This window comes from Saccopteryx leptura, chromosome 5 (assembly GCF_036850995.1).
Source record: "Saccopteryx leptura isolate mSacLep1 chromosome 5, mSacLep1_pri_phased_curated, whole genome shotgun sequence".
In the NCBI taxonomy this organism is placed as follows: Eukaryota; Metazoa; Chordata; class Mammalia; order Chiroptera; family Emballonuridae; genus Saccopteryx; species Saccopteryx leptura.
Genome location: NC_089507.1, coordinates 215,898,204 through 215,922,323, shown reverse-complemented (window position 1 = coordinate 215,922,323; position 24,120 = coordinate 215,898,204). Strand labels below are relative to the sequence as shown.

Here is a 24,120-nt window from a genome sequence, read left to right as displayed (position 1 = left end):
CCCAGGTCGCAGGCTAAATGTCAGACGGGAGGACGGGACGGAGAGGCCGTGCACAGCCTGGAGGCCGTCTGCAGAGGTTTCGGAATGACCAAAGGCCAGGGCAGGGACAGGAGCCCGGAAGGGCCTCTAGAGCTACCTGAGTGCCACGTTGAGTCTGTGGCTTGAAAGGGACCTGGCAGAATTCTGAGCCAGACACAGAGCAACCATGGCCTCGGAGCCTTGGCTCTGGACACTGTCAGGACACAGAATGGCCTTGGGCTCACTGGACACCCAGAAGCACTCTCCTCACCTGTAGATCTATACCCACGTATGTTCTTTAAAAAACATAACATATACTTTTTTTCTTTATACATACTTAACATTCAGTGGCACCGAAGGTTTAGAAGTCTCTTTTGGATTTGGTTTTATGGCTGAGCATTAATTACTCTATGTCACACGTCACCTGGATGGTTTTATTTTAAAATGCTGGGCACTTTTCTAAATATTACTTCATACATGGGAACCGATTAAATTCCCCTATGAAACCTATGGGGTGGGTACTGTTCTACAGATGACAGAACTGAGGCACAGAGAGGTTAAGTAACTGGCCCAAGGCCACACAGTCCAAGGATCAAGTTCTGCCTGGTCCCAGACCCCAAGCTCTAACTGCGGAGCTCAGTGGCCCCGCAGCCTGATTTCATCCTCACAGCAACTCGTAAGAGGACTGTTACTATCCACATCTTACAGAGGCAGGGACTGCAGGAAGAGAGAGGAGCATGAGATGACATATATGAAGCTGCCATGTTTATTGGCAGAAAACAGCCCCTCATTAGCAATTTCCTATGACCAAGTCCAATAGCTTGGCAAGGAAATTCGGCGAGGCTGGGTTTAAACCAAGATAATTGATTCCAAAGCTCGGGTGCGTTGCCGCCCTGCCAGCCTTTCTCCCCGTTCCTCTGCGGAAAAGCCCATGAGTTTGTTTGATCTGACTCCTCCACAGAGGAGGCCTTCCACGCTCAGAGAGGGCAATCAACTTGTCAGGGGCACACAGCCTGGATGGGGACAGGTTGGGATGTACCCCTTCCCCCCCCAGGTCTCCACGGCCAGAGCCTCCTTTCTTAGCCCCGTGCAACGTCAGCACCGGCTAGGACACACACGCCCTCAGCCCCAGCCTTAGGGTCTCCCCAGGGCCTGCAAGCAATGGCCTGATTCCCACGCACGCACGGGAGACGCTAACTCCTCTCGGACATGGCCGGCCGGGCCCCCGCTGCCCGCTACGGGATGATTTCTGGTAGTCATACCGCATGGCTCATAGGGCCTGCTCTGTGGCCCTTGCTGGGGGCGCCACTATCATCGTGGGTGGGGATTTTGTTTCCCCAGCTCAAAGGAAAGGCATTCCCAAGCCTGGGGGACCCAGATCACATGGAGAAACCACCCCCTTTTGCCAGAAGCCTCCACTTTCCCTGAGTCCTGACAGCGGCGCCCACATCCGCAGGGGTGGAGACACACAGAGAAGGAATGTCACCACTGCCCTTCTGGAGCCCGCTCCGGGGTTGGCAGACGGGCACCGCTGTCTCTCGCAAGTCCTGGATGAGCAGCGGAGGCCGGCGAGCTGTCCCCGCGGCCATGGGCCCTGCCACTCCCCACCTGAGCGGCCTCGGGCAGGTCCTCTCTCTCCTCTGTGCCTGTGTTGGTGAATTTTCTAACTGGGGCACGGAATGCACTCCTGGCACGTACGGAGCGCTCCGTGAGCGGCGGGGAAGAGCGTCCAGCGCCAGGCGTGGAGAGTGGGATCTGGCCGGACAGGCCTGGGCTCAGCTCCCAGCTCGGCTACCACTATGCTTGGGTGAAAATATTTTCCTCCTGAGTCTCAGTGTCCCTATGGGGATGATGGAGACAATAATAGCACCGACATCAGACGGTTCTCTCAAAGAGCAAGAAGACGGGCATGCTACCCACTTGGTAGGCAGTCGGTGCTCAATCAATGGTCGTGACCGGCGTGATTCATGGGAGCGTGGCTCTCTCGGGTGTTCAGAATGTTCCAGCCTGACGTCAGTCATCCTCTATTGGAACGTCCTCCGTGGACCTAACTCGTCGCAGAAAGGTTACCCTGAGGAGCCCAGAATCAGAGGGTAGGGTGGTCCCAAGTGCTGTGTGTCTATGGCCTAGTGACTCACCCTCTCTGAGTTGCTGTTCACTCCTCTGGGGAATTGGGCCTCAGTGGGCAGTAGTGAGGATGGATGTGTGTGTGCGTGCGTGCGTGTATGCGTGCATGCATGCATGCGTGGTGCTGGCACATTATGAATGTATAAATGATGTGATGGCTATTTGTGGATGGAGCCGTGGTGGGGCCTGTGGGCCCACCCCCTGCCCACAGCGGGCTGGAAAAACCCAGTCAGATGCTGCCTCTCAGACATGGTTTTCTTCCTCTTCCCTTCTTGCCCCCACCCCGGCCGGCATTTGGGTCAATCAGACTCCTTAATTCAGAGCACATTATCAGCATCGGTTATGCAAGACCCTGCTCTTGTTTTGTATTCCAGTTTTCTCTTCTTTTTTAAATGGTCACAAATGGCCGATTTTACCCTTAAAATTTTTTCATTTATCTCTACATGGAAACATTTGAATTTCCTTTGTAAAGGTTTTATTTTGAATTGTAATTTTATTTTTACAATTTTTATTTTTGTTCTGATATTTTATGCTTTGAGTTTTTCATTTTACTTCAATTTCATCATTTACGCTTTAAAATACTATTTTATTTAAATAAAATAAAATAGAATAAAATGCTATCTTATTTTAAATGAATTTAAATAATCTTATTCAATTTTGTTGTCCTTCCTTTAAATGTCTTATTTTAGTTTTTCATTTTTTAATTATTTTTAATTTTTCTTTTTTTCCAATTTTTTATTGGATTTTCTTGTCAATTTATAGGACTTTCTTACATAATCTGCATTAATATCCCTTGTTGATTTTGATATGGGGAGGTATCTTCCTTCAGTCTGACACTTATCTGTTAACTTCCTATGTCCCTGGAGAACAGATATCATTTATGACAACACTGTTTATGCCGTCAAATCTCTTGAAGAAGGAGGAGGTTCCTTCTGCCTTACCCAGTTTGGCCTTTTTTTAAGATTCTTTTAATTTTTTTATTCAGCAAGAGAAGGGGAGGGAGAGACAGATTCCCGCATGGACCCCAACTGGGATCCATCCAGCAAGCCCACTAGGGGGCGATGCTCTGCCCATCTGGAGTCTTGCTCCATTGCTCAGCAACAAAGCTCTTTTTAGTGCCTAAGGCAGAGGCCATGGAGCCATCCTCAGTGCCTGGGCCAACTTGCTCCAATTGAGCCATGGCTACAGGAGGGGAAGGGAGAGAAAGAGAGAGATAAGTGAGAGGAGGAGGATGGAGAAGCAGTTGGGCACTTCTCCTGTGTGCCCTGACCAGGAATCGAACCCGGGACATCCACAGTCTGGGCTGACACTTTATCACTGAGCCAACTGGCCAGGGCCTGGCCTTTTTGATTTTACAAAATGTCTTCTGTGGAGGTCCCATGAGAAGGGAAGCCTTCCCTTTTCTTTCCTGGAGCAGACCACCGTCCGTGAGCAAGTCTTCCCTGACGAGTGTTGACAGTCCTCATGCGGCAGCCCTGGGCTCTTACAGAGGACACGACTAGAACTCCCAAGTGCAGTGTAGGTGACACTTCTCTGTTCACTTTCGTTCCTGAATGTCCAGAGTGTCCTCTACACGGCGCACATCTGTTGAACACTTGCTATCAGCCAGACCCTGTCCTTGGGGCCCCAGACTGGTGGAGGGGGCAGTCCCCACAGAGCAGGTCCTACTGTATGAGTGGCGGAGATGTCGCTGGGGTCCCTGCCCCCGGGACAGCTGAGGTTGGCTCGACCTCCTCCCCAGAGCCAAGCTTCTCCGCCAACGGCAGACATTCTCCCGGGACCGCTTTGGCTGAACGGCTCCGCTTCGGGGTTTGTCTTCTTTTCCTGCATCAACAACCTCTACCCGACATCCCCACATCCCGTCAAGAGAAAGAAAGAAAAAGAAAGCAGACACTCGGGACACTTGTGCGTAGAGCAGGCCTTATGGACGGTCCGGGAAGTGCTGCTGAGGTCTCATCCCACAGCGCAGAGCTCAGATGGAAAATGACTGAGTTGTTCTCAGAGCCTCCTCTCTCCTCCCGTCTGGAGTCACTCCTGCTTCTGTCTGTCCCCACAAACCGCTCCGGGCCCCTCTCTGGCAGGCGTTGGGCCCTGAGAGACATACGGCTTTCAGTGGCATTTGTCTGGCTTTAGAGAGACCCCGGGCAGGAGTCAGCAGGGAGGGCCCCCAGCAGTCAGGGGCTTGGGCTCGGCGGTGCCTCCCACCCGCCTCCTCGCTGTGAGTGCTTGGGTCAGCCACATCACCTTTCTCAGCCTCAGTTTCCTCACTCGTGAAACGGGGGTAGGTGAGATGATTTCCCCCAAGGACCCGAGTAGCACAAGGTCCCACGTGTGGCAGACGCCCAGCCAACGTCAGCCTGGTTCTGCCCGGTTGCAGCCCCGGTCCCTTCGTGCATCCGCCCGAAGTCAGAGGCCAGCATGCCCGCCTGCAGAGGCCCATCTTGGTTCCGATCCTCCGTCTGGGCTTTAACTGGGCGAGAAGGATACGGTTCCCCTCTTTGCAGATGAAGCCCCTTTATGCTTCTACAGTCTACGTCTCGCTGCTGAGCAGGGCTGATTGGGAGTCTCGTCGTGGTGGGGCAGGGGTGACAACAGGAGATGTGTCACCTGGAACAAGGCCCCAGGAATTCTCAGCCCCGGAGCGGGTGCAACAGCGGGTACAGTGGGCATGGCCTCCCCAGGCAGGGGCCAGGCTGTGCATAAGGCCAGACGGGAAGGACCAGGGTTCCAGCCCAGCCCTCCAGTGACCCACTGTGGGGCCCCTAAACAAGTGCTGGCCTTCTGTCAGACTTGGCACCATCTGTAAAGCGGTATCACTACAGCCTTTAAACTTCCTTGGACGCTGGCCAAATTCCTTTCTTGAGAGGGAGTTCTGGATGTTCTCGGTCTTTTATAGTTTGCCCATCACAAGTAATAATTCATTCTTGTTTTAATCATCGTTTTGACAATAATTAGTGAGGTGAGGACAGCTCTTCATGAGGTTATTGCCCAGTTGTCTTCTTTGAATTACTTCTTTGAATTATTATCTTGGCCCATTTTCCCATCTTGAATTGCTCCTGTTTTTTTTTTCTTATTGATTTCTAGGAGCTCTTTGCATATTAAGGGTGGTAATCCTTGGCCTACTTTGTGTGTAACTGGCTTAGTGATTAGATGGAATACATAACAGAAGATTATAAACATGACATGTGTTCATTTTTTCCCCCTCTAAATTTCCATTGTATTTCTAAAACTCAATTCTTAATACATTGGGGCAGATGGCAGAGCTTTCGGCTACTAAAAAGGACAGTCAAGTGCTACATTTTCAAAACATGTCTAATTCAAAGCTCTCTCCCTCCCCACCACTGACTTGGCTCCTGACTCCGCTTATCTGCTCTATGGGGAGATGTGTCACACACCCCCTCCCTCCCTGTGTGTTGGGAGCAGAAGAAAGGATGGGACAGGGACAGCTGTCTCTTACTTCTCTGTAGTACTCTGACCTCCCAACTCCGAGCACAAAGAAAACTCTGAGCAGTGGGGTTGGGTCTACCTGCTCCCCTGCCTCCCGCCATGCCCCCCAGTGTGGCAGGTGCCCTAACGGAGGCACAGGTGTGATTTCTGGGGCAGGAACATGAGCTTAACCTCTTCAGATCTTCTTAGGCCCCTCGATATGGTCCCCCACCCCACACAGTCTCTTGCTCCTTTGGGTTGGAGGTCTGCAGTTCAGATCAAGCTCAGCCGCCTCCTTCCATGCCCACTTGACCCAGACAGTTGGCCAGAGGGTGGCAGTGCCCCCCACAGTCTCCCTGGGACTGCCCCTGCCCCTCTGCCTCTCTCATGATCCTCCCCTCTCCCCAGGAGGCAGAGTACCTACTATGTGCCTACTGTTGTGAGCCATAATGCATTTTTTTATTTTATTTATTCATTTTTAGGAAGAGAGAGAGAGAGAGAAGGGGGGGGAGAGGAGCAGAAAGCATCAACTCCCATATGTGCCTTGACCGGGCAAGCCCAGGGTTTTGAACCGGCGACCTCAGCGTTCCACTGCACCCCCACAGGTCAGGCTGAGCCTGACCTGCATTTGATCTTTGTAACAGCCCTAGGAGCTAGGTACGGGAGAAGAAACGGAGTCACAAAGTATTTCAAAAACACACACACATGCAGCAACCTCATCCCTATAATATAAAAAGCAAAGAAACTGTCCGTCCAATATTTTGTCAAAAGAAGGGCAACTGCACGCACCCCAGCTTCACGACAGCTGCACATACAGGACAACTGTGAGGCAATTTCTTACACAATTTTACATACTTGACAACCAACCTTAGGACAGTTTCACACACAAGACCGTTGGTGACAACTGTATGATAGATGAACTGTTTGACAGTTTCACACTCCGGGCGGCTTCTGTGACAACTCTATGCTCATGGACAACAGAGGGCTGAGCTCTGGGGAGACGGGTCCCAGCGAGGTCCTCTGGAAGGGTGACTGCCTTCCCTGGGGCCAGCCTCCGCCGCCTGTTCCTACCCTCAGCGTTAGCCTGCCCAGAGATGAAAGACCCAGCAATAATTTGTGGTTTGTTTGTTTTTAAATCTATGATTTTCTGAAGGTCGCTGGTGGCTGTTCTGGGCTGCTCAGTGTCCCCAGGAGCCTTAGGGGTCGTGCACTGATGCCTCAGCGGGGCTTTGCTATCTGCTCCTTGCCCGAGCACCCTCCCTGCCAACCACGCACACGCCATCCGGTGTGGACCTCCCCGACACCTTTCCTGCTCCTGCACAAACCAGTCCTGCTCCCGTCGGCACAGCTGGCTCTCCCGAAAAGCACCCGCGCTGCCTGCAGGCTCTGAGCCCAGCCCTGCCTGCCCGGGCCCCTCACTCGGCACCCAGCTCTGCGGGGCAGACACTGGCAGCGTCCTTGGCCGGGTATGACCTCGGTCCTCCCCGAGAACAGTTCGTGAGAACGTTTATTAAACCATCCTTCACTCATCCATTTAAGAAACAGCAGGCAGCTCCGATGCACAAGACCATGGCGCTCTGAGGACAGCCAGCAGGCTGGGCCCCCGCATGTCTCCCATGAGTCAAGTGATGAAACAGAGCTTATTACACCTGCGTCAGGCGTACACTTTGCGTGGACGAGTTCACCCCTTCCTGACACGTGCGTGGGAGGTGATGGCTACTGTTGTCTCCATTTTGCAGAAGAGAAGACTGAGGTTCCGAGTAGGTAGGGAAGGCACTTGCCTTAGGGCACCCAGCCTGGAAGGGGCGGTTTGTCAGGCCCCGACATCAAGACCACCTCGACATGCTGCCGAACATGAGACCCGCTAGGTACCTTTGCCAGCAGAGTCCCGGGGGCCGGACACCTGCAGCCCGCAGCCCCCCGGAGTCTCGAGGCCAGAAGGCGTCTCCAGGACCCACCCCTTACGGTCATGGAGAAGCACCTGCTGTGTGTCAGGCATTGGCTGGTACCTCAGGAAGTGAAGCGCCAGGCTCCTCTGCACCCCCCCCCCAGGGGCAGTGCCCGCCTCCCACATGTGGCGGCTGGGCAGGCCTGCGGGAGCCCAGATGTTGTTTGTTCCCTCTGGTCACTGGTGACAGCATCCCCCCAACAGCCGGGCAGAGATCAGAGGACACACTGCCCAGTGCTCCCTGCGTGCAGCCCCCTGCATGGTGCTGGGTCCTTCCCAAGGACAGAGCCGGGCCCAGAGCAGGGCCTGTCCCTCCCCGGGCTGCACGGCCCTGGGGCAGGGGGCAGTGGTCTTTCTCTCTTCCCCGTCCTTCTCACCCCAGGGGGTCCCTCAGGACAGCTGTGTTAAATCCTCGGTCCGCTATGACACATGATGTTCTCATGCAAGACACACTTCTCCGGGCACACCCCAATTGTGAAGAAACTCTACCCCAAAAAATGTTGACATCAAAACAAAAAGCTCTCCGCGGACTGCCAAGGCCAGTCCAGGACCGCAGACAGCCGGGGAGGCCCGGCAGGTGGTGACAGCCATCTTACTGAGGCCCTCGTGCAAGTGTCGGGCTTGCTCCGGTCCCCACCACCTCATCTGTTCGGGCAGCTGGTCGGGTTCCCGTTTTACCGACGGGGAAAACTGAAGCACGGAGAGGTGAAGTCACCAGTTCCAGGTCGTCACAGGGGCGAGGCTACGCGGCGGAGCCGGGATCTGAACCCGAGTAGGCTGGGTCCCACTCCACTTTGGGGCGGGGTCCTGGGGCCCGCAGCCTCAGTACCAGCGGGAAACCTGTTAGTGAGAAACATCCTCACACTCTGCCCAGACTTCCTGGGGGGCGGCCCAGCCCTCTCTGCGTCAACAAGCCCTCGTGTGAGACCCCCTGCTCCACATGGTCTTCTAATGTGAGGGGGTCCAGTGGGTGTAAGAGAAACAGCAGCTCAAGGAAGATAACTCCTTTGCCCTCAGTGTCAGGGACAATAGGGAGCGGTGGGGACTGTGGCAAACTGGAGTGCATACGCCCCCTCTGTGTAACTCCCAACAATTATTGTCTTGCAGGAATGCAGGCCCAGTGTTGGCAGATAGTCTGACTTTGTACCAGAGAAGCCCAAATCCCAGCTTTTTTAATGGAAAATTTGGTGTTTTTTTGAAATGTTGGCAGTCTATCCAAATTGTTGGGTGTGTGGGGAGGGTTGTATTTTGTTTTGCTTTTAAGTGTGGGGCTGAAGTTCTTCAGTTGGGTATCGAGGCTTTTTCAGTGACAGACTCGCAGGGGCCGCTGAGGAGGTGAGCCTGGCTGGGAGAACGCACGCTTTGCAGGGTCTTGGATGTCACCTCGTGCCTTCTGACCCACCCAAGGAGCACTCTCAGAGCAAAGGGGGGTGGGAGGCATGATCCTGCAGAAATGACCCTGAATCCACTCCAAATCCCCAAATGGAAAAAGTACAGAGACCGCTCGCAAACGCTGAGCTACTGGCTCCCGTTGCTCCGGATCTGGGTCACCCTGAGGCTGGGCACCCTCGTTCGAAAGCACCGGTCATTCCCGGGTTCCAGAGGAAAGAGTAAACGTTCACCCGGGACCAAAGCTGCCTCCTCCTGTCTCTGCCCTGAGTTCTTCACTGTCCCAACGATGAAAGGCCATATCCCTGGCGATGGCAGCTGACAGCTGCTGTCCACCCACGCCTCTGGCCTCTCTCTGCTCATCTGTGAAAGGGGGAGGAGGCCCCAAATGCGGCTTTACCATCCCACCGTGTGTCACGACAGTGTGGGAACAGGAAAGGAACTTATGTTTATGGAGAAGCACCTACTGTGTGTCCGGCATCGGCTGGTACCTCATAACAAGGCCCATGAGGGTAGGAATTGCTGCTACTGTTTTTTTAGATGGAGAAACTGAGGCCCGCAGAGATTAGGGTACCTGTCCATGGTCACTCAGTGAGTTGTGGGGCTTGGATCTCAACCTGGGCACCTGCACCATCACACATGCCCTTTGATTTTTGAGGGCAGAAAACACGTCATCTGCTTCGATGTAATAAGAATAGCTTGTTTATCGAGGGCCTGCTGTGTGCAGGATTGTAAGCCTGAAGTTTTTCATGCACAATCTCTGCCCATCGCAACAACCCTGCAAGATTAGCATTACTACCCCTTTTAACAGCTAGAATAACTGAAGCTCAGAAAGTTAACGTACTTTGCCCGTAATCACACAGCTGCCCTGCTGGACCTGACACCGAGTAGGGGGCTCTACTTGTTGGATGGGTGGATGGGTGGGTGATGGATAGATGGATGGATGGATGGATGGACGGATGATGGATGAGTGGGTGGATGGATAGATGGATGGATGGATAGCTGGATGGGTGGATGGGTGGATGGATGGATGAATGAGTCACTCAACCCTGGGCTAATGCATACATTCAGAGTAGCTTTAAGTCTGCGTCCTTTTGTAAACTGCTAAGCCAGACACGATGAATTCCACTGTCATTGTTCCTAACACGGACATCCAAGTCTCAACTCAGGCCCTGGGTAGGTGGAAAGGCAAAGTGACTCAGATGTTATTTCAAGCACCCACCCACACACAAACCGCCACGAGCAGCAGCTGCTGAAGTAACACAGGGCCACACTTTTTGGTCCACTGGCCTTCTGACAGGGGAGAGATAGTCTTGATTAGGGGAGACGGTTGTTAAGGGAACTCACAAGTGAGGCCATCCCCTCTGGTGCCCCAAGAAAACTCGGGCAGGTCGCAATGAGAACTCTGATGCTTTCAGTGAGAAGCAAGCGTCCAAGCAGAGACAGGGCGGCACTGGAGCCCAGGGTCCAGAGGAGGTGCAGAAGGCCCAGGGGCTTCCCGAGCGCGCTCCCTGCAAGTGTCCAAGCAGGGACAGGGCGGCACTGGAGCCCAGGGTCCAGAGGAGGTGCAGAAGGTCCAGGGCTTCCCGAGCATGCTCCCTGCAAGCATCCGAGCAGGGACAGGGCGGCACTGGAGCCCAGGGTCCACAGGAGGTGCAGAAGGCCCAGGGGCTTCCCGAGCGCGCTCCCTGCAAGCGTCCGAGCAGGGACAGGGCGGCACTGGAGCCCAGGGTCCAGAGGAGGTGCAGAAGGTCCAGGGCTTCCCGAGCATGCTCCCTGCAAGCGTCCGAGCAGGGACAGGGCGGCACTGGAGCCCAGGGTCCACAGGAGGTGCAGAAGGTCCAGGGCCTTCCCGAGCGCGCTCCCTGAAGCCCGAGAGCCCCTTGGGGTGCTGGGCAGTGCTGCTTCCGGCGCCGGCCCTTGGGTGGCAGAAGCACAGCTGCTCCGCCATGTCTCTTTCCGATCTCTCAAGCTACACCATTCTGATTGTAAGGGGACAGGAGGAGAGGTAGACCAGATGGAAAAGTGACCTTTGTTTTGGATCTAAGGGGGTGGGGGAAGCCTTGGGGGGACTGGAACCTGGGCGCAGAAGACCGTCAGGAACGATCTGTTGGGGCCCACGAGGTTTCTGGCTGCCGTTCTCTCTCTGCATCTGACCGGTTTCTTTCTCTCTCTGCTTCTGTGCCGGTCATGAGTCTTTTGGTTGAAAATGACAGAGAACTTAGCTCCAAGTGGCTTGAGAAAAAGAAAGAATTGATGGAACCCCCACCTCCAGGGGTGGATTGAGGTGCACAGATGATCTCACGGCTCTGTGGCCTCCATGCTTGGTAACTCTCCCCTCATCTGGTCTGCATCTCCCCAAATCCAAGGAGAGTGGAAAAGAACACACGCATGCGCGCGCGCGCGCACACACACACACACACACACAATCGACTTTTTAAAAAAAGGCCTAAGACTAGCTCTTGGTGCGATACAGGCCTATGTCTGAACCCACCACGTAGCCACGGGGAGCCGACGCTCTGATTGGCTAAACCAAGGTTAAGCGCATCTGGGTGGAGACTGCACCACGTGGACCTCGGACTGAGAGAGGGCACAGGGATGGGGCCCCTGCAAGCAGAGGGGGCCACAGACGCCAGTGCCCACCAAGCTTGTCACACGTATGCTCCAGAACAGGCCCCCCTGCCCCCTTGCAAACGCTCTCAGGTCAAGAGGCCAGCCCAGACCCTTGTCTGTCAACCTCAGAGTCAAAATTCTCAAAGGGATACAGTCTCGGGGGCCCAGCACGCATGAGCGGTTCGCCGCTGGGTCAGTCACGCACCTGGGGAGCAGGGTCACGCGGTACCCACGTGGCTGTCGCTGCCAGTCCTCAGGGGAAGGGGACTGTGAGCAGGGAGGACACTTCCCTAATGCCTGTTGCATTTGTTTTGGACTTGCTAAAACATACATTCCTGGGTCGGCACCAAACGCTTCACAAGCCTCCCGGGGGGGGGGGGGGGGGGTCTTGTGCAGTCCAACAAAAGAACCGTCCCATCTGGGTCTCTCTGACGCTGCCTTATACAGACTCTCGTTGTCATCACTTATTATTCATAAAACTGGCATTCAACTCTCTACAGCTGTGACCTTGGGGATGGAGGAAAATAGCACGGGCTGTTTTTAACTAGTTATAGAGATGTGATGAAAACCCCGAGGGAGAGATCAGAATTCGAAGGGTCGGAGGCGCCGTTACAACACAGAGGCGCTAGAGGGCACCCTCGCCAACTGCCAGGACCAAGGCGGAGTCATCTCTCTGAATTCAAAGACCTGGGGTAGAAAGACGCTAGTTAAGATCCATCGCGGGCTCTCATGCACGTGCGCGTGCACACACCCACACCCCCCTGACAATGTCCGAGATGGGGGGTGGGGGGTCCCTGTCAGGTTCTTTTGTCTTCAGAATGTCGAAGTATCACTCTATAACAGGGGTCGGGAAACTTTTTGGCTGAAAGAGCCATAAACACCACATATTTTAAAATGTGATTTCCATGAAAGCCATACAACGACCCATGTATGTTATGCATTATCCAATAAAAATTTGGTGTTGTCCTGGAGGACAGCTGTGATTGGCTCCAGCCACCCGCAACCATGAACATGAGCGGTAGGAAATGAATGGATTGTAACATGAGAATGTTTTATATTTTTGTTATTATTTTTGTTATTAAAGATTTGTCTGCGAGCCAGATGCAGCCATCGTAAGAGCCACATCTGGCTCGCGAGCCATAGGTTCCCGACCCCCTGCTCTATAAATATCAGCGCTGTAGCTCTAGGTGGGGCTTCTTGACTGTCAGAGGCCTGGCTTTAGGGGAGGTGCCACCCCTCTGGCCTCAGAGTCCTCAGTGACACAGCAGGGGTCGGGCTGAGTGATTCCAACGCTCTTCTGGGAGGCAGCAGTTATTTAGAGTTCTGCTTTGTCCCGTTCTGCATTGCTGTCAGTTCTCCCATGAGGTCCTGTACGAGGTCCTGTACGAGGTCCTGTACGAGGTCCTGTAAGGCCAGAGTCATGTGCAGCTCATGTCTGAAGCCCGAGGCCCCGCCCGGCGCAGGGAAGGCCCTGGACCAGTGCTCCAAGAGGGCAGGCAGGGTGGGGCCCGCTGGGATTGGACATAATTTCCAACGGGAGTGCCTTTCCTGCCAAAGGCAGAGATCGCCTCAAGCCAGCTGGGGTCCCTTTGCCCTCTGTTGGTGGGGTGGCATCTCAGGTCCAGAGGGGCTCATCCAGTGCCGAGGCACAGAGAAGGGCCCCCTGGTCTCCACTGACAACACTCTGCGCCCACCTGTGCGGCTGAAGGGCCACCATCCTCAGTAGTTATCAAGTAGTCCTTGGGACCTGTCAGAAAGGCCCAATGGCCCAAAGAGGAGGGACACTTTCCTCCCTCTCCTATAAAAGAATCTGAGGTAGACAGTCCAGGGTTGGGATGCCTGTCTCTCTGTCAGGTCCTTCTGTCACCTGCATCTGCCGTGGTTCCAGCTACCTAGCTCTCAGTCTCCAGGAGGTAGGAAGAAGGGGAGGGGAATAGCCCTGCGTTGCCTTTGAAGGACATTTCCGGGATGTGGCACAGGACACGCCCACCTAAAGTCCATTGGCCAAAACCCAGACACATGACCACACACAGCTGCAAAGAAGCCTGGGAAGGGTAGTCTTTATTCTTGAAAAACATAAATTCAGCTAAAAATCAGGGTTTCATTACCCAGGAGGAGGGGGAGAATGGATGTGGGGACAGTCAGCATAGTGCTCAGAGGTGCGGCTCTCCACTGCTCTCAGAAATTCTGTCACCTTCCCCTGTTCAAGATCTCAGCCTGAGGATGAGATGAGCCAGGGCTTGGGGACAGGAGCAAGGAGGAGGGGGGTAGAAAGAATGTAGATCTCTGCCCCCTGGCATTCTAGAACATAATAGAAGCTAAACTCCTTTTTAAAAAAATATACTTGATGATGAAATATTTTCAACCTAAAGTCAAGAATAAAAAATAATATAATGCCTGACCAGTGGTGGCACAGTGGATAGAGTGTTGTTGACCTGGGATGCTGAGGTCCCAGATTCAAAACCCAGTGGTCGCCGGCTTGAGTGAAGGCTCACCAGCTTGAGCACAGGGTCACCAGCTTGAGCACAGGATCATTGACATGATCCCAAGGTCGCAGGCTTGAGCCCAAAGGTCACTAACTTAAAGCCCAAGGTCACTGGCTTGAGCCCAAGGTTGCTGGCTTGAGCAAGGGGTCACTGGCTCAGCTGGAGCCCCCTAGTCAAGGGACATATGAGAAAGCAGTCAATGAACAACTAAGGTGCCGCAACTACAAGTTGTTATGTCTTATCTCCCTGCCTTCCTGCCTCTCTCTCTCTCTCTCTTTCTCAAAAAATAAAAAAAATAATAATGTAATAAAGCCCTGGCCGGTTGGCTCAGTGGTAGAGCATCGGCCTGGCGTGCAGGAGTCCCAGGTTCGATTCCTGGCCAGGGCACACAGGAGAAGCGCCCATCTGCCTCTCCACCCTTCCCCCTCTCCTTCCTCTCTGTTTCTCTCTTCCCCTCCCACAGCCAAGGCTCCATTGGAACAAAGTTGGCCCCGGCGCTGAGGATGGCTCCATGGCCTCTGCCTCAGGTGCTAGAATGGCTCTGGTTGCAGCAGAGTGACGCCCCTAGATGGGCAGAGCATCGCCCCCTGGTGGGCATGCCCAGGTGGATCCCGGTCGGGCGCATGCGGGAGTCTGCCTGCTTCCCCGTTTCCAACTTCAGAAAAAAACAAAACAAAACAAACAACAACAAAAAAATAATGTAATGAAGATTTGTCTACTGGGCAGCCACTTTTATCAACTCTTGCCATTTTCATATTTGCTTTAGATTTTAAGATATTAATTATCACAGATTCAAGTGAAATCTCCAGTTTCCTCCCCGGATCTCTTTTCCCATGTCTCACCTCAGGGGTGTTACATCTGAATTCAGTGTTTACCAGTCCCTTATAGCAGTGGTCCCCAACCTTTTTGGGGCCACGGACCGGTTTAATGTCAGAAAATATTTTCATGTACCGGCCTTTAGGGTGGGACGGATAAATGCACAAAATAAAATTATGCAACCGGCGTAAAAACTGTGACATTTTTAAATATAATTGTCGAACTTACAAGACAAGCGTCAAGAGTGAGACTTAGACGGATGTAACAGAGGGAATCTGGTCATTTTTTAAAAATAAAACATCATTCAGACTTAAATATAAATAAGACAGAAATAATGTAAGTTATTTATTCTTTCTCTGTGGACCGGTACCAAATGGCCCACGGACCGGTACCGGTCCGCGGCCCAGAGGTTGGGGACCACTGCCTTATAGGGCTTTTACTCTTAATGCAAACTTACGTAAAACAAGTGCTACAAAGTACTGGTCTGCAGGTTTTTGAACTCGATAAACAAGGCTTCTTGCGTAGCTTGGCTGTGCGAGCCGCTGTGTTGCTCTCAGCACTGTCACTGAGATAGATGCAGCCCTGAAGACAGTCTGAGCTCTGCCTCCAGCACTCCCCCTGCCTGGGCCCCACACGCGGTCTACGGCGGGGTTCTAGGGCTATACCACAATCTGTTTCCATATTTTGATAGACGGTTAGGTTTTTGCAATTGTTTGCTGTGAAATAACGTTGCGCTAAACATCGTTGTACATTTCTTTGCACACGTGCACGAGAGCGTGTCTAAGGCGGCGGTTCTGAGAGTGCGGTCCCTGGGCCGGCACCCCTAGCAGCACCTGGGTACCCGTCAGAAATGCAGATTCTCAGGCCCCCGTGATCTGTGCTGCGACAAGCTCTCTAGGAGTTGCCTAGAACCATGGCTCTAGGTTTTATAACAGAAGCACATCCTCAGATTTACTAGATGCAGCTAGATTTTTCTCCAGAGTATCCTCTCTTATCAGTACGGAAGTGTCCTCTCATCCTGGTGTCATCAGAACTTAAGGTCTTTGCCAGTTGGGCTGGAGGTCTCAGCTCTATCCACTAAATGTTCTCTCTCTCTGGCCCTGGAAATCCGTCTCACAACATCACACTTTCTCTCTTCTGCCCGCGGGTCCCTTCAGGTCTACCACTTTAGAAACCCACAAACCTTTACTCTGCTCCCTGTGGCAGTGACTCTTCCCGGGGGCCCCTCCCGGTGAGCCCCCTGGATCAGTCAGGGGTCTCAGATGCAAGCCACAGCGACGGGAGTGATTGGCAGGATGCGTGGGGCTCCCAGAGTCCCAAGAGCTGCTTTTGGTCACATGACCATACCTAGCTGCCAGGGAAACTGGGAAATACAGTCATTTGTCTAGTGCTATGTGCCTAGTTCCTCTCCCAGTGAGACAGTCTGATTTACTCACCTCTACGGCTTGACCATCTCTCTCTCTCTCCCTCCCTCTCCCTTCCCCGCACCCTCCGCCCTGGGCTGGCTGGCAGTGGGCACTGGTCTGGGGGGCAACTGCACAGGCTGTGTCATCTGCTCCGAGGAGAACGGCTGCTCCACCTGCCAGCAGAGGCTCTTCCTCTTCATCCGCCGAGAAGGTATCCGCCAGTACGGCAAGTGCGTGCATGACTGTCCCCCCGGCTATTTCGGCGTCCGCGGCCAGGAGGTCAACAGGTGCAAAAGTACGTGGCTCCTCCCTCGTCCTGTGCTAGTCCTGGGCTCCTGGACAACCGCTGGCCCATAACCCATCTCTTACCCCCCCACACACACAACCACAGAGGACGTAGGCGGGCGCCTGAACCCAGACTCGAACACTTGCTCGGGTTCAGGCTGGCTCTCACGCCCTCGGCAAGCCAGTGCCTTCTCTGGTGTGAACAGGGAACCTCACCTCCACCCTGGTTGGCTGTGTGGCTTTGGTCATGTTATTCACCCTTCTGAGCCTAGCTCAAATGAGGAGAGGAGTCCTAACTCCTAACCCTTCACTTGTGCTGTGACCTGGGACAAACCATGACCACCTCTGAGCCTTGATGGGCACAGAGCAGGGACTCCTCCCCGTCAGCTCAGAGTCGCTGTGTGACTTTAGGCCAGTCCCTTGCCCTTTCTGAGCCTCAGCTCCAATGAGAAAGTGAACCTTGAGCTTTAAATATAAGGTCTACCGGAAAGTTCTGTCCGTTTTTAGAATAAAACAAAATACAAATTTTTCTTACCGTCAATAAACTTTATTAAATAATATATTTCCACACCAATCCTATCTTCTGAATATGGTCCGAAATGGTTTGCTGAGCTGAATTAAGCCTTTCTGCGATCTCCGATGTTGTCAGAAAAGGATCTTGCTCCAACATGGTCTTAACAACATCGTCATCGATCAAAGACGGTCGCCCAGAACGTGGCTTATCAGAAAGGTCGAAATCATCTGTTTCGAATTTTTTGAACCATCTTCTTCATGTCCTATCAGAAACTGTACCTTCACCAAACACTTTCAATAAATTTCTACCTTGTTGAAATTCATATACAATACAGTGGCGTAAATGAACTTTATCAGTAGCCATGGGTACACTATCGCTTCACACATAAGACTAACGTGAATCAACTTTGTTTTAGTTAATTTGCTACGTCAGTATGTATACATTAAGTGATAAAAATAGGCACACATGGGCCAAATAAACATGTGCTTACGTGTCGAAACTTGTTGTGATAGAAACGGACAGAACTTTCCGGTAGACCTTATACAAATAACCAAACTACCTTGGACCTGTGTGCTCGCCCCTGCCGAACCTCAGTTCAAGTGAGAAAGGGAGTTCTCCTCGAATGCAGCCCAGTTCGACCTTGGACAAGTTGGGGTGTCCTAGGAGACACTGGCTCCTGGCCCCAGGGATGCAGGGCCGGCCACCTCAGGCAGTCCCAGAATGCTCTCTTCCCGGGCAGCTTCCCTCACCAGGGGTGGCCCTGACTCTGTTGCAGAATGCGGGGCCACGTGCGAGAACTGCTTCAGCCAGGACTTCTGTATCCAGTGCAAGCGGCGTTTTTACCTGTACAAGGGCAAGTGTCTGCCCTCCTGCCCCCTGGGCACTGCGGCCCAGCAGAGCGCACGGGAGTGCCAGGGTGAGTGGGGGCCTCCTCCCCTCTGCCCCTGCCCCTCCCTTTCTAGACCAGGGGCCGGTGAGGGTGTCCAGAGACCCGGGAGAAATCCTGGCGGCATGCCACGTGGATGACAGGCCCAACACCACCGTGGCCGGTGTACACAGGAATCCTTCGGTATGCTAAACCCATCACTGGGATGACTCTCATGCCAACATCCACATCGCTGCTGTTACTAAGGGAGGCAACTGAGCACAGAAAGGCCCTGATTTTGGAATAAGACAGACCTGGGTTCAAGTCTTAGCTCCACAGTTTACCCGTTAGCATGTTACTTAAGCTCTCTGTCCCTCAGTTTATCCAAACATTAAAAAAAAACAACATTACCATAGAACACAGAAACTTCTTCACAGGGGAGGGTTGTTGTGAGGATTAAGTTAATTAGTGAAATGTGAAGCAGTTAATACAGTGACCGGTACACAGGAAGTGCTCAGTGCACGTCATTATTACACATGTCCTAGCAGCTGTCATTGTTAGTGCTGCTCTGCTTCCCACTGCTCCTTTTCAGACTCCGGTGTGAGCTCTTCTTCTGGGATCTGTCCTGTGTGAGGCTGCCCCCCCCACCCCTGTGTTCTCACCTAAACCACGTGTCTCTGCCCACACGCGTTCCCTCTGGGTTCACGTTCATAGCAGGCGGCTCCTGACTCACTGTTCCCAGCCACAGCCCTCCCTGAGCATCAGACCCCATCCGCACCTGCCCTCTGGGCTGCGTGCCTGCTTGAAACGCTCCCTTCCGTCTCCATTCAGTGAGCTGCTCTCCCTCTCCTTGGCTTCTATGTCACCTCCTCCAGGAAGCCTTCCCCTTTAAAGCCAGACAGCTGGTCACTCTGACTCCTGGCCCACAGCAGCCTGTGCATGCTTTAGAATGGTCCTCCTCCCAGGCACTCGTGAGGAGCGATTTCAACGTCTCCTCCCTGCTCCTTGCACAGCCCGAGTCTCTTGACTTGTCAGAGACGGGGCCTTCAGGGACCTGAACCCCTCACACCCTGCCCTTGGATCTGAAGGACCGCACTCCCTGCCCGCGGGCTCCATCTGTCCGTCTGTCTGTCTCCCCCTCCGCCCCGCAGAGGAGTGTGAGCCGGGGCCCTGGGGCCACTGGAGCCCGTGCACACACAACGGGAAGGCCTGTGGCGCAGCCTGGGGCCTGGAGACCCGCGTGCGAGAGGCCGGCCACGCGGGGCAGGAGGAAGCGGCCGCCTGCCAGGTGCTGTCCGAGTCGAGAAGATGTGCCATCCAGAGGCCCTGCCCAGGAGGTGAGCGAGCACCAGCCCGTGCGGCAGGCAGGGCTGCGGCGGGAAGGGCCCTCGGTAGCCGGGACACGGGTCTCAGGAAGAGGAAGGGCCCTCGGTAGCCTCGGGACACGGGTCTCAGGAAGAGGAAGGGCCCTCGGTAGCCTCGGGACACGGGTCTCAGGAAGAGGAAGGGCCCTCGGTAGCCGGGACACGGGTCTCAGGAAGAGGAAGGGCCCTCGGTAGCCTCGGGACACGGGTCTCAGGAAGAGGAAGGGCCCTCGGTAGCCTCGGGACACGGGTCTCAGGAAGAGGAAGGGCCCTCGGTAGCCTCGGGACACGGGTCTCAGGAAGAGGAAGGGCCCTCGGTAGCCTCGGGACACGGGTCTCAGGAAGAGGAAGGGCCCTAGGTAGCCTCCGGACACGGGTCTCAGGAAGAGCTCATGCAGGGCTGCGGCGGGAAGGGCCCTCGGTAGCCTCGGGACACTGGTCTCACAGAGAGTTCATGCAGGGCTGTAGCGGGAAGGGCCCTCGGTAGCCTCGGGACACGGGTCTCAGGAAGAGCTCGTGCAGGGCTGCCTGGAAGTCCCCCGCTTCCTGCGGGCACGGCCCTGGCCCCCGGGGGCCCCTCTACTTAATCATGAGGGGTTTGGAGCACTCTGCACGGCTCTGAGACGAAATCCACATATATGGTAACCCCCTTGCACAGGTCATTAAAAATGAAAAAAGTCAGCATAGTGCCCTAACCACAATATAAAAGAGGAACACAAGACGTTTCGTTATGGGGGTGCTCAGGCCCAACACCCGGGAGAAGGGAGGCTCCCCGTAGGAGTGAGGGCAAGGGAGCCGGCCAAGGTCAGGGTCCAGGCACACGTCTGTGCTGCCATTCAGACAACGCAGTGTCCCTACCGGTGACTGGCTCTAACCAAAGTCACCAGAACCGTCTGATCTCTTGACTGGCACCACGCCAGCAGCGCTGGACTAGCCAGGGGACAGGGGACAGGGGAGCGTTCCCACACCCTCAGTGTTTGCAGGCAAGCCAGGGCTGGGCACTGAGCAAGCAGATCTCTTGGCTACGGAAGAGCCGGATGGATGGAGGGGGACATCTCTTCTTTGTGAGGGGCTGTCCCACACAGCACCCCGGCCCCTGCCCACTGAATGCCTCTGACAGCCCCTTATTTGTGACAATCAAGCTCACCCCACAGATACCCCAAATAACACTGGGGGGGGGGCCCACGTCGGTCTCCGGGCCTGGGTCGGGGGCTCAGCGAGGTAGCAGCCCTCAGGGGCTGAGAGGCGTGCGGTTTGGGGTAAGGTTCCCTACAGTCCCGGCTGCATGAGGGAGTGGCGGTCGGTCGCACCTCCTTGTTACCTCGGGCCCTGGGTAGTGGGGGGGGGGGGGGCGCCTGCATCTTTCAGGATCGAGGGACCGCCCAGGCCCAGCTGGCCACAGAAACCGTGCCCTGTGCTCCCGCTGCAGAGAGAAGCTCCAGCCAGAAGAAGGGCCGGAGAGAGCGGCGCCCACGCAAGGACCGGAAGATGGACCGGAGGCTGGACGTCAGGCCCCGCCCGCCCCCGCCGGCCTGAGGAGCCGGGCGCCCACCACCGCCCTCTGCCAGCCAGCCCCTCGGTCCCCACCCTGCTGCCCGGGCTGCTTTCTCTTCACGTCTCTCTTCCCCTCCCCTCTTCTTCTTCCTCCGTTATTTCCTACGGCTTCCACCGCTGTTTCCTTCTCCTCCATCCTTCCTTCCTGTCCAGGGATCCCCTCCCTGACCCTCTCTCTCCTCTCTCTCTCTCTCCCTTGACCTGTCTGCCATTCTCTTCCCTTCCTCCCGTTCTTCCTGTTCTTCATTTCTCCAGTCCCTCTCTCCCTCCCTCTCTCTGTCTCTCTCTCACACACACACACACACACACCACACTGAGACCTGACCCCACCCACTTTCTCTATCTACTCCTTAAAGAGAGTAAATACATTTTTCTATCCCTTTCCCTGACCCTGCCCTGACCCCGCCTTTGCAGAGAAGGGGCGGCCAAGGGCCAGGTTGGGGCCACCTCCTTGACCGAGAGCCCTGCTTCTGCCCTGGAGGAGACCCCAGGGCCCCGTGCTCTGGCCAGTCTGTGGAAGCCGTTCCCACAGCCCTTGGCCACCACTCCCCAGGAAGCCTCCGGAAGAGGCTCTGGGGCCGCCCAGTGCCCAGCTGGCCGTGGGGGAGCCATGAGGGGGCCTCCGGCTGGACACCCAGCCCCGTGCCCTCCCGGGAGCCGTGTGCCACACCCCACCAGTGCTCCTTCTGCGCCCTCCTCTTTGGTGGGACGGTCCTCCGTGTCCCGCGGGGGTCCGAGCACTGCAGCAGGTGGCCTGTCATGCCTGGGGGAACCAGCTCACCCACAGAGGCCGTCGGAGCAGAAAGGAACTTGAAGGATATCCAGGCCACTTTGTTCCCCACCCTGGCGCCTTCTACCCATTGTACCCATGGGTACACTGAGGCCTGAGAAGGAAGAGACGTGCCTAAGACACATGGAGCACCCAGGGGCTGTGCCTCCCACCTGTTGGTTGCCCTGCCTGGCACGTCCACAGCTGAGAAGTGACGTCGGGCCTTTGGGCAGAGCAGAGGGTGGGGGGACCATGACAGGAGCAAGAGCGGACTGCCCGTCACCCGCACCACCACTGAGCATGTGTGTTTCCCTGGCACAGCCCACAGGCCGGGCAGAAGGAACGGGCGGGGGGTCGTCTCAGGCAGACCCAGCCTAGAAGCAAGTTTGTTCTCACTGCGTGTCACCCCACCGCCGTGGTACCCCTTCTTCCTTTATTCCCCGAACGCCCAGGAAGGGGCACGCCCACTGTGCGTTGGCATTACTGGCTGGTCTGAACTCAGAGGGGAAGAACCTGAGACCTGTTGGTCTGGGGTGGGGGGACTGAGAAGGGGGAGTCAGCAGGCTGGGGCAGGCGAACGGTGTTCCAGCATCACCCCCCATCCCAGGAGGATGCCCAGCCTCCCTCCGCTTGGCACAGGGGGAACCCCTGGCCCCCGTGACCCACCCTTACCCTCACCTTCGTCTCTCACCTCCCTCAGGCCAGCTAGAGCCCCTCCCCCGCTCCTCACCTGGGCAGACCACCAGCTTCTATTCCGCAAAAGTCTGTGCCTCTGAAATGATCTGTTGTTGTTTCAAGACCCCCTTTTTTTTTAAATAAAGGAACAAGAAAATAAAAAAGGATTTTGCAAATGCTTCCTAGGCATCCTGCTGATGGGTAGGGAGGAGCCGGGTCTAAATCACACGGGTTGTCAGCACTGGAACAGCGAGGGCTTTGGGGCCAGGGGGTGTCAGGGCTGGGGGTGGGGGGTGTCAGGAGTGGATGTGGGGGTGTGTCAGGGGTGGGGGTGGGGGTGTGTCAGGGCTGGGGGTGGGGTGTGTCAGGGCTGTGGAGGTGGGGGTGTGTCAGGGCTGGGGGTGGGGTGTGTCAGGGGTGGGGGTGAGGTGTGTCAGGGCTGGGGGTGGGGTGTGTCAGGGCTGGGGGTGAGGTGTGTAAGGGCTGGGGGTGGGGTGTGTCAGGGGTGGAGGTGGGGGTGTGTCAGGGCTGGGGGTGGGGGTGTGTCAGGGCTGGGGGTGAGGTGTGTCAGGGCTGGGGGTGGGGGTGTGTCAGGGGTGGGGGTGGGGGAGTGTCAGGGCTGGGGGTGGGGGTGTGTCAGGGGTGGGGGTGGGGGTGTGTCAGGGGTGGGGGTGGGGGTGTGTCAGGGCTGGGGGTGGGGGTGTGTCAGGGCTGGGGGTGGGGTGTGTCAGGGGTGGGGGTGAGGTGTGTCAGGGCTGGGGGTGGGGTGTGTCAGGGCTGGGGGTGAGGTGTGTCAGGGCTGGGGGTGGGGTGTGTCAGGGGTGGAGGTGGGGGTGTGTCAGGGCTGGGGGTGGGGGTGTGTCAGGGCTGGGGGTGAGGTGTGTCAGGGCTGGGGGTGGGGGTGTGTCAGGGCTGGGGGGTGTCAGGGCTGGGGGTGGGGGTGTGTCAGGGGTGGGGGTGGGGGTGTGTCAGGGGTGGGGGTGGGGGTGTGTCAGGGCTGGGGGTGGGGGTGTGTCAGGAGTGGGGGTGGGGGTGTGTCAGGGCTGGGGGTGGGGGTGTGTCAGGGGTGGGGGTGGGGGTGTGTCAGGGCTGGGGGTGGGGGGGGTGTCAGGAGTGGGGGTGGGGTGTGTCAGGGCTGGGGGTGGGGGTGTGTCAGGGGTGGGGGTGGGGTGTGTCAGGGCTGGGGGTGGGGGTGTGTCAGGAGTGGGGGTGGGGTGTGTCAGGAGTGGGGGTGGGGGGGTGTCAGGGGTGGGGGTGGGGTGTGTCAGGAGTGGGGGTGGGGGGGTGTCAGGGGTGGGGGTGTGTCAGGAGTGGGGGTGGGGGAGTGTCAGGGGTGGGGGTGGGGGTGTGTCAGGAGTGGGGGTGGGGGAGTGTCAGAGCTGGGGGTGGGGGTGTGTCAGGAGTGGGGTGGGGGTGTGTCAGGAGTGGGGTGGGGGTGTGTCAGGAGTGGGGGTGGGGGAGTGTCAGGGGTGGGGGTGGGGGTGTGTCAGGAGTGGGGGTGGGGGAGTGTCAGAGCTGGGGGTGGGGGGGGTGTCAGGGGTGGGGTGGGGGTGTGTCAGGGCTGTGGAGGTGGGGGTGTGTCAGGAGTGGGGGTGGGGGTGTGTCAGGAGTGGGGGTGGGGGTGTGTCAGGGCTGTGGAGGTGGGGGTGTGTCAGGAGTGGGGGTGGGGGTGTGTCAGGGCTGTGGAGGTGGGGGTGTGTCAGGAGTGGGGGTGAGGGTGCGTCAAGGCTGGGGGTGGGGTGTGTCAGGGCTGTGGAGGTGGGGGTGTGTCAGGGCTGGGGGTGGGGGTGTGTCAGGAGTGGGGGTGGGGTGTGTCAGGTGGGGTGGGGGTGTGTCAGGGGTGGGGGTGTGGGTGTGTCAGGGGT

The 24,120-nt window shown here is 56.0% G+C and overlaps 1 protein-coding gene across 1 annotated transcript in view; it reads left to right on the top strand.

The window, feature by feature from the left end:
• Positions 1 to 20,805, top strand: part of RSPO4 (R-spondin 4) — a 30,183-nt gene extending 9,378 nt beyond the window's left edge. The window contains exons 2-5 of the mRNA XM_066387057.1: positions 16,336 to 16,524; positions 17,804 to 17,944; positions 19,045 to 19,230; positions 20,687 to 20,805. Of these exons, the coding sequence (XP_066243154.1) occupies positions 16,336 to 16,524; positions 17,804 to 17,944; positions 19,045 to 19,230; positions 20,687 to 20,793 (623 nt within the window). The 3' untranslated portion in view covers positions 20,794 to 20,805. The remainder of the gene's footprint in view (positions 1 to 16,335; positions 16,525 to 17,803; positions 17,945 to 19,044; positions 19,231 to 20,686) is intronic.
• The last annotated feature ends 3,315 nt before the right edge of the window (positions 20,806 to 24,120 follow it).